The 10,346-nt window shown below is 33.3% G+C and overlaps 1 protein-coding gene across 1 annotated transcript in view; it reads right to left on the reverse strand.

Annotated features, from left to right (window-relative positions):
• Positions 1 to 1,741: 1,741 nt before the first annotated feature.
• Positions 1,742 to 10,346, reverse strand: part of LOC111712635 (uncharacterized) — a 15,992-nt gene continuing 7,387 nt past the window's right edge. The window contains exons 10-17 of the mRNA XM_023487313.1: positions 9,397 to 9,446; positions 7,998 to 8,041; positions 7,684 to 7,794; positions 7,114 to 7,146; positions 3,988 to 4,045; positions 3,694 to 3,725; positions 2,710 to 2,765; positions 1,742 to 2,241 (exon numbers count right to left, since the gene is read on the reverse strand). Of these exons, the coding sequence (XP_023343081.1) occupies positions 2,166 to 2,241; positions 2,710 to 2,765; positions 3,694 to 3,725; positions 3,988 to 4,045; positions 7,114 to 7,146; positions 7,684 to 7,794; positions 7,998 to 8,041; positions 9,397 to 9,446 (460 nt within the window). The 3' untranslated portion in view covers positions 1,742 to 2,165. The remainder of the gene's footprint in view (positions 2,242 to 2,709; positions 2,766 to 3,693; positions 3,726 to 3,987; positions 4,046 to 7,113; positions 7,147 to 7,683; positions 7,795 to 7,997; positions 8,042 to 9,396; positions 9,447 to 10,346) is intronic.

The raw sequence follows: 10,346 nt of genomic DNA on the forward strand, positions 1-10,346 counted from the left end.
TCGTTAGTTCTCACGGCACCATCAGGTCGACATCAATTGACCTTGTATATACCTTGTGCGACCTAAAATGACCTAACTTGACTTGAAAATGGCTTAAATTTTAAAAGTAGATCGCTGGTTAATGATGCAGAAGTTTTTTCTAATCTGGGTTTCAATGTTGTGTTTAAAAAAATTAAATTTTCGCAAAAAAGTTAAATTTTCTAATCCCTCCATCGTGTTGAACCCTGATGGGGTTTCAGTTGGTCACAATTTGTTTTTGTGGTGGCGGTTTTAGAGAACTGTTACTAAAGTTGCAACATTTTTAAGACTGGCTGTCGACTTTAAAGTGTTTCAACGCCTTAGCCTTCAATTTTATAACCTCAGTAACTCTCATAAATACTTTTCAGTAGTTACTGTAGTGGAGAGTAATTTCTTCAATGCTAATTGCTTACCCCTGGGTACTGATGGGCATGAATGTTATTTCAAAATTTCATACTGGACAAGTTTGATTTTCTGACATTGTGCAAAAATACAAAAGGCATTAACCAAAACGATTACAAAATCGTTTTCGTTTTAAAAAATCGTTTTGGTTAATATCTTTTTGACCAGAGGAAAAAATCGCATTATGTACATTCAAACTAATCGAAAACGCAATTTTACAAATAAATGAAAAACTCATATTTTGTGAAACTTCATTAATTAAAAACTTAATTTCCCTAAACGATGCTCATCACTACCCCTGAGTCCGAATTTAATTAATTTGAGCCGCGTCTCAAATTTGCCAAAAACTGGTTTCAATTGAGCGCCGAAATAAATCTTGAATACAATTTTAAGTGGAACCAACCATATTTGAATCGCGTCTAATATTTAAGCCGCGGCTCAAATTCATTAAATTCGGCCTCTGGGTTCTTTAGTTTCCCTATAAAAATCAACCCAATTAACTAAGAATTTCTAAACCATGAGATAAGAACATATCCGTGTTTTATCCTATAGTTCCCCAATCATAACAATAATCACTTGCACAAGGGGTTCTTGAGTTTTGATCAGACACCCAAACAGAGAATTTTTATAAAAATGTTTTAAAAATGTCGTGAATCAAAATATTGAGGTTTTCAACGACACTAGAAGCAAATATCCATCGCGGGACATCAAATATATCACACTGCAAACTAGACGGAAGGGAAAATGTATAATGTGACATTAATGATTCAACTTTGTGATCTCGTAGCTCTGAAAATCAATATCAAACTCAAGTAAATTTCACGAAAGGTCTCAACTTCTATTATTAAAGATCTATCGAGGGGAACAAAATCTTGTACAGTGAAACCCTTAATAACGAATACATCGAAAGAATTCATCAAATGTCGTATTCTTCACTTTCTGATAATGGAATGTTGCAGATATTTAGTTTTTTAATCAAATGATTATATGGAACTCTTTAAACCCGTTCCCGCATATTCATGGCTATTTATTTATTTTCGGAAATACTGAAATTTACGTAATTTAGTATAAAACTCATTGAAAAATTGTCAAGACGACATTTGATAATTTCTTCCGATGTATTCGTTATTAAGGGTTTCACTGTATATGTAATCAAAACTGGAGTCGAGCAAGCGAGGTCACAAAGTTGTCACATCAATTTGTCTTTCTTCTTTTGTCTGGCTTGCAGTGTGATTTAACAATAACTATGATATTTGAAAATTTCCTTTACTAACTTTACTTAATGAATATAATGAATACATATTTTGATTATGTTCAGATATTGATTTATTGAGGTTAATTTAAAGATAATTAATATATATATTCTTGTCGATTTATCACAATTTTATTTAGTAATTTGTTTGAGTCTTAATGGACTGTGGTTGCCATAAGTAAAGTCAATTTTAATATGTTGTATTTATTTTGTCCATCTTTATCTTTGTTTTGAAATTAAATTTGATTTACTCCCATTTTAGTATTTTAGTTAACAAGCTGACCAGCGTAGCCCGTGGGAAAAAATTTCCAATTTTGAAAAAAAATCGATTCCCTTCAAAAATTTCAGCCCAATTTGGTCAAGATATAGCTGACATATATACAAATATATAAACTTTAGCAAAAAGCTTTATTATATAGATAAACATATCCTTGTTACGCGCACTCCTGATCTCCAGTAAAATATCAACATCAAAGAAGCAGTAGCAGTAGTTTTAAAGATTTAAAGAAAATCTTTCAGCGTTTTGATGAACCCAAAGAACGTTATACCATTGCTTCTCTGTGTTCAACCTAAAAACATGAAAACATTTTGATACAGGAACTGAGTTTTTGCCACAAATTCTGATTTAAAAAAGCTATATCTTTGCAACCTTATGGTGTAAACCTTTGATATTTCAAACTATCATAATTTGATCTAAAATGATTGATAGTTTGAAATATCTAAGGTCTCCGACATTAAAATGCAAAGATATAGGGATAAGAAAATCAGAGTTTGTGACAAAAACTCAATTCCTTTTATAATTTTTAGTTTTTTTAGTCCCTATCGTTGCTTAACCCAATGTTGCAGACCTTTGATATTTCAAGCAATACATTCTGGTTAATCGAATAGTCTGAGTTTGTAATATCAAAGGAATACGCCATCAGGTTGAGAAGATATGGGATTTGAAAATTTGAGCTTGTGGCATCAGCTCATTTTTTCCGAAAGGTTTAAATAGCCCCCCAACAAAATCCGGATAATATTGTGTTTATGATCCTTACTCCAATTCTTTTCCAGAAGTAGCGTTGACTGGAAAGTATCCGTTGGCTGTAAATCCCTGAAAATAATATTTGTATCAAAATTATTTTCCAAATTGTTAATATCGGGCATTTACTGCGCAAACTGCAGTGCGGAGTGGTTCAGAAAATAAAAACGATGGACGAACGAGTTGGATCGTTTATGGAAATAAAAAACCGATATCTTTTTTTAACAAACTAAACAATAAACGATTTTTTAAATCGTTCGGACAAAATGGGGAAAAAATTATCGGTTTTTTTACAGAAGGAACGAATTTTCCAAAAGATTTTGAAAAAAAAACTATCGTTATTTTTATACTGAACAAATGATTTTATTGAACGAACGATTTTAAAAAATGAACAATTTTATTGAACAATCATTCAGTGAGAAAACGAACGAAATAGATGGAAAATAAATGATATTTTTAGAACAAACGAAATCAATTTTTCAACGAAATCAACTAACGAAATGGTTCGTTCACAAACGAAATGAAAAAAGCCCATCTCTGCATAACTGCTTGAACTCACAATGTACATTGCAAAGCATCATTTCAAGGATTATTGTTTTTATTGTTTTATCGAAGAGAAATTGCTGAAAGATTGAGCAACAATTGAAAGTCGAGATAGAAAATGGGCGCGAAGTCCTAGCTGATACCCTAGCGTACTACATTTCACACTACCCCCGGCTCTAAATAGGCTCTCTCTCTGTCTTTGTTATACACCGACTACACGGAACTCCTTTGGGATTCTGCCTCGGGGTTACTGTGAAGGAAACACACAGAAATCTTGAAAAGACGACATTTAGTGTCCTATCTGTTATTTTAATTAACCCTCATGGGACCAAGCTATTTTTATCGTACTAAAGTACCGAGAGGGGGTCAATTTGACACAGCAACATGCCCCCCCCGTCCTATATGGGGGGGACATCCTTTTTGAGATGCAGTTTCATTGGAATAGATATTTACTGACCTGAATTAAACGCTGAATGTCTTTACAAAGACCTGTAACCATAGATTAATAACTAAAACACTAGATATCGTCTTTTTAAGATTTAGAGGTTATTCGTTCACAATATCCCTGAGGCAGAAGCCCAAAGGAGTTACGCGCAGCAGCGTTGAATTACAGGACAGAGAGAGAGCCTGTTCTACGCTCGCATGCAAGTAACTACTTTGGGCTTCTGCCTCGGGTTATTGTGAACGAAAACCCCCTAAATCTTTAAAAAACGGCATCTAGTGCTCTATCTGTATTGCTATTAATCTATGCCTGTAACATTCCAGGAACTCACAACCCATTCCATTAATATATAAGGAATAATCTTCGTCTTCAGGAAAAAAAACTTTTTAACAAACTATAATACGCGTAATTTTACGCGACCCTGTATTCAAAGATGGCCGATTTACAATGGTATAAGGGTCTCATCAAGTTTCTTTTCTTTTACAGGTTCTCAAACTTGTCAGTCAGGACAATGACGGTATCTTCCACAAACTTTGAACAGAATTAAGTATCAACAGTACCGTTGTAAATCGGCAATTGCCATTTTTGCATACAGGGTCGCGTAAAATTACGCTTACAGTCCCTTTAAGGAAATGTTTATGTTTTTGAACTGGGTATCACGACTAATAAAGTTATAATTTTACTTTTACTTCAAATTCTAATTGACGCTTCTTTTACAAAAATGTTATGATTTCAATGTCTTTATTAGTTCATATTGTGTTAGAATTAAAATGATTTCAAAAATATACATATCTATATAAATATATCTATCCATATAAATATATAAATATATATAAATATATCCAACTATATAAAAATATCTATCCATAGAAATATATCTATCTATAAAAATATATCTATCTATATAAATTTATATATCCTTATGAATTTATCTATCTATATTTTTTACTTTATAATTTATTTGCTTTTATAATTTTTATAAAATAAAATGGTACGAGGCATAGTTAATAATTTCATATGTTCATCTTTTTTCTCCTTTCTCCATCTGCACATCTGCAGGTTCTCTTTGTCTTGTCTTTGCCTGTCCATTTCGGCGCTGCTTTTGAAAGAATGTTTACGAGTCGCTGTATTTGCGCCATAATATAAAACAGTGCACGATCACCCTTTCATAGAATAGATGTCCCTCTCTCTGTTTTTTGTTTGTATTGCTTAATTGTAATTGCAGTCTCAGTTCTGCACATTCTGAACTTGCATTTTCTAGGTCACCAATTTTCGCACTTTAACTTAGTTTCTATTTGCTGCGAGGGAGCAATAGCTTCCCAGCCGCACATTTTTACTTTCCTATAAAAGGAGGGTTGCTATTCCAACAAAGGTTAATCAAGTGACTCGCTCAGAGATACTTTTGTTGTAGGATCCAACAGAGAAATGTCCTCGAGTTTCAGTTTGCTGCTTGTGAGAAGATTAGATGGTAGGTAGAGGAGAGTTGGAGATGAGGATAAGGGTGTGTAGGAGTGGCGTATCAAGAATGTTTTGTTAAAAAATATACCATTTGTCCACATGATATATTGTTTCCCAGTCAAGCGGAATTCCTTAGTATTGCATTTAGTGTGCACTGCTGCATGCAGAATGCGAAGTTGTCCCCTTTTAATCATCTGTGGAGCAGTGCCCGGCTCCTATTGCTAAGTGGATTGGGAATAAAACCGGATTAGTATTAGACATATTAGCTCTTTGTTATTCCTATTTCTAGACTTAATACCCTGGCCGTTGGTTCTGTAGTTAAGAAAGGAGGCTAGCTTATAGAGCACGGGGTTCAGGGCTGCTTGGCCTTCCCTCCCTTCTATGTGTAGACAACTTTCTCAGCGTCCACTGAAAATAGTGCAGAAAGCATACTAAGCAGAGCTCTGTCCTCTTAGGCTGTAGGAATGCAACTGTAATTTATCTACAGGGTCTTTCTGCTGAAATGGCAATTTTAAATCATCTATAAATTTGTTAAATTCGCTAAAATGAAACGAAAAATCAGCCGAATAATCATTTGATATTCCAACCATTAAAAATTACCCCATACGAAAGCAAAGGACCAATTCGATCCTTCCTCAACAGGCCAAGAATTGTGAGTAGTCCAGAGAGGAGATTTTAAAAGCTTAAACCCGAGTAAAACCCGGACTTTGCGTCTGCTTAGACCCAAGTAAAGCTCAAAAGAAAGAGAGCTTAGGTCTGTTCCGGCCAAAATGGAGGCCATCACCTGCTTCAAAAGCATAAAATTGCCATGAGCGGCGATAATTAAAGGGGGTAACCGGCTATGTAAGGTAGTTGAACTGTGTATGCAATGTTGAGGAAAACTTCTTTCGGATTCATTTGAGACATATTAAACTTTTTAAAGATCTGTAAATCCTGAGTTTGAGCGCAAATTCGACGATCAAAACTCATACTTTGGGGGTGGATACGTTTTAAGAATTAGTTTTTTTTTAATTATTAAATAACGACAACGAAAAATAAAGTAAAATTATACAGTAATCTAATTAGATGGTTAGAAACATATTTCACAACAGAAATTTGTCAATAAATCAATGCTAAAATCGATTATTTCGTTTTCATTCTTATATTGAATTTCTAATTTGATTTGGATTTATTCGCAGATTTCTTCAAATTGTTCAAATGTCGTCTTTTCAATAATAATTCTAGAAAATCTGCAAAACTCTTTGTGAATAATGAGAAACCAGAATAATGAGATAATAAAAACTAATAATTGAACAAGATTACTTATTTTCGATGATAAGATTAATTTTTATTTTCTCAAAATGTTCCTATACATGACGTCTGTAGTTTATTGTAGAATATTTTTACATTTTATGTCGTCGTTAATTAATAATTTAAAAAAAAAATTCTGAAAACATATCCACCCCTAAAGTAAAAGTTTTGAACGTCGGCTTTGCACTCAAACTCTGGATTTACCGATCTTTAAAAAGTGTAATATGTCTCAAATGAATCCGAAAGAAGTTTTCGACAACACTTCATACGCAGTTCAACTACCTTACATAGCGGGTCACTCCCTTTAAGTATAAATGAAATTGATATGATCTATGCAACACATTTATAAAACTACTTTTGGGAATTTGATTTTATTTATGTAAGACAAACAGAAATTACCATTTCATCAGAAAGACCCTGTAAATAAATATATCTATCTATATAACTATATCTATCTACATAAATATATCTATCTATATATATATATCTCTCTATAGCTATACAAATTTATCAATCTATAATCTCCGTCCTTGGCATTTCCAAAAGAAAGAGTACCATGGTTTTAAATTGCACAAGAAACTTGAAAATTGAAAAATGTTAAAATATCCTTTAATTAGTCAATGTATGCAGCGGAATCTTTATAAATTCTATATAATTCCTTTAAAGTCTTAATATGATTTTTTTTCCCTTCGGATTATTCTCTAGAAATGGGACCAAGGCCTGAAATTAATAAACAGATTGAAAATTTGGAACAGTTAAAATTTGGTTTCAAAACACAGTTTTGGACAGCATTGAATTACAGCTGGATTCGATTACATTTGAGAAATGAATTAGATTAAAGTTAAGAACTGGATTAGATTACATTTGAGAAGTGAATTAGATTAAAGTTAAGAACTGGATTAGATTAATGATGAGAGCTGGATTAGCTTAATATATTGAGAACTGGATTAGATTAATATTAAGATTTGGATTAAATTAAAGTTGAGAACTGGATTAGATTAAAGTTAAGAACTGGATTAGATTAAGGTTAAGAACTGGATTAGATTAATATTAAGATTTGGATTAAATTTCAGTTGAAAAGCGGATTAGATTAAGGTTAAGAACTGGATTAGATTAAAGTTAAGAGCTGGATTAGATAAAGGTTAAGAACTGGATTAGATTAAGGTTAAGAACTGGATTAGATTAAGGTTAAGAACTATAGATCAAATCAAAGTTGAGAACAGTATAAGCTCGTGACTTGTACTAAAGTTTACTTACATTACACTCTGATCCTTCAATGTCCATTTTAATTATTACTGTGTCAGTAAATACAACATCAAGGAGTTCAAGGAAGGTTATTGAATCAACCCCTTCTCCTATCTCATCTTTCTAAACTCAAAGAATATTAGCTATATTTAATCGGCTGTAGACGTTATTTCAAGTGACCCTCTATTTATAGAGTGTCATGTGCAATTCACAGGTACCATTGAACATTTGTCTGCTCGAGGACAGAATAGATATTCTTATCTTTTAATTTGTTTCCAGAATTGTATTGTTAAAACAAAGCCAACGCTATTTAAAGTTCTACTTACTGGTTTGGTTTTGGCTACTTCTTCTGTTAGAAACGGAGTTCCACCTTAACATAGTTTTATTTTGCCATCATAAATAAAACAATTTACTTTCAAGTATTTTAAAATTTAAATTAAAAATAAGGTATACACCACTGCACACAAATTGAAAAGAAAAAAACCGAACTACAAGAAACAAGAGGCCTGCATTAATCTTTAATGCTGTATGAACCTGGAGAATGGAGGTTTTTTACCCATCTGGATCCAGACTTTGCTACTGGCAGCTATAAATATACTCCTTAATATCAAGCCTGGTTAGCTGTTATTAAGTATCTGAACTCATCATCATCATCTATTGAATCTGGTTCTGTGCGCGTAAGCATCAAGGGAGCTCAGAACAGTCAGGTTCTAATACAACTCTCTGCAGTTTCCTGTGGCTGAATGGAACCCTATGTGGAATAACATAAACCTATTGGAAAAAAAGTAAACAATAGTGCAGAGAAGGAGGGGTTTCTCTCCTCCTATCTTGCAAGAAACAAGGAAAATGGAAACATAGAAAATAGAATCCTGATAAGTTGTGCAGCATGCACTATGATACTGGTTTATACTCTGCCGGCTGCAAGGAAAGATTGCTCTAGTTGAGGCCATATGCTGAAGCACTGTGTCCGAGATTAACTTACAAGAATCAGAATTCTTTTGTCAAAAATATCGACTCCTAGCCTAACCTTTCTTATCCCATTTGTCATTATTAAGGTGGAATTCTGACAATAGATATCCTCAGAATCTTCAAACCCTGCTTAGCAGTGACTTTTATTTTTTCCACCCTGTAAGAATATTATAAATATGTTTCCGAGCCTTCATTGTTAGCTAAGCATAGACACTGAGAAAGTTGTATTCTGAAATATTGGAATGCTTACAGTGAAACCCTTAATAGCGAATACATCGAAAGAATTTATCAAATGTCGTATTCTTCACTTTCTGATACTGGAATGTTGCAGATATTTAGTTTTTTAATTAAATGATTATATGGAACTCTTTAAAATTGTTCCCGCACATTCATGGCTATTTATTTATTTTTGCAAATACTGAAATTTAAGTAATATAGTATAAAACTCACTGAAAAATTGTCAAGACGACATTTGATAAATTCTTCCGATGTATTCGTTATTAAGGGTTTCACTGTAGCTAGTCAGACCAAGACAAGAGGGTAATAATCAGAAATATGTGTCAAAATGCATTCTTCCCTTGTCTACAAGAGATTAGAATGCGTGGATCTAAAAGAGAAGAGCAGAAAACAGGTGTATGATCAGATAAAGAGAAGATACAACAGTCAGAGAAAAAAATGCACTGCTCTTTTAAAATTTAGTTTTAAAAGATTTTAATTTAAAAATAAATTGTTAAAAAAGAAATTAAAAAGAAATACCTTCATTGGTTTTGATTGGAGTCCAAGGGTAGAGCGTATGTTTTGAATCACTAAAAATATATTTGTTTAACACAGTGAGACACATAAACCTGTGGAAAATAGGCTAAATTATGATTTTTCAGCATAAACAGAACCATTTCAATTAAAAGTAGATTTTCAGGGTATCTGCAGGTCTGTTCGCATTAGAAAACAACTTCAACACACACTTCAAATTGCTTATTTGTTATATTCCTTTAATTATTTCAACGTGAAAAGATTTTGATTATTTCAGTTTAAACATTGGGTTTTTAAAATATCTTTCAGTTGTCATATGATATTTTTAGTTGTAAGACATTTTTTCTAGATAAAAAGCATCCCTCTCATCACATTCTTTAGGGTTTTTCACAAAGAAAAAATGTATCGAAAAAAGCAACCCAGCAAAAAAGACATACAGTAAAAATTATCTAGAGCAAATATGTTGTCGCACCCTGTACCTCAGTGTAAAGGGTTTATACGTAATTGTGTGGGACGAATGAACCTAATTGTGTGGGGTATGTACGTACTACGTAAATGGGTGGGATGTATGTACCTGATTGTGTGGGGTATGTACCTGATTGTGTGGGATGTATGTACCTGATTGTGTGGGATATGTACCTGATTGTGAGGGGTATATACCTGATTGTGTGGGGTATGTACGTAATTGAGTGGGATGTATGCACCTGACTGGGTTGGGTATGTACCTGATTGTGTGGGGTATGTACCCGATTGTGTGGGACGTATGTACCTGATTGTGTTGGGTATGTACCTGATTGTGTTGGGTATGTACCTGATTGTGTGGAGTATGTACATGATTGTGTGGGGTATGTACGTAATTGAGTGGGATGTATGCACCTGATTGGGTTGGGTATGTACCTGATTGTGTGGGATATGTACCTGATTGTGTGGGATATGTACCTGATTGTGTGGGGTAT

The sequence above is a fragment of the Eurytemora carolleeae genome, unplaced genomic scaffold, assembly GCF_000591075.1.
Source record: "Eurytemora carolleeae unplaced genomic scaffold, Eaff_2.0 scaffold586, whole genome shotgun sequence".
In the NCBI taxonomy this organism is placed as follows: domain Eukaryota; kingdom Metazoa; phylum Arthropoda; class Copepoda; order Calanoida; family Temoridae; genus Eurytemora; species Eurytemora carolleeae.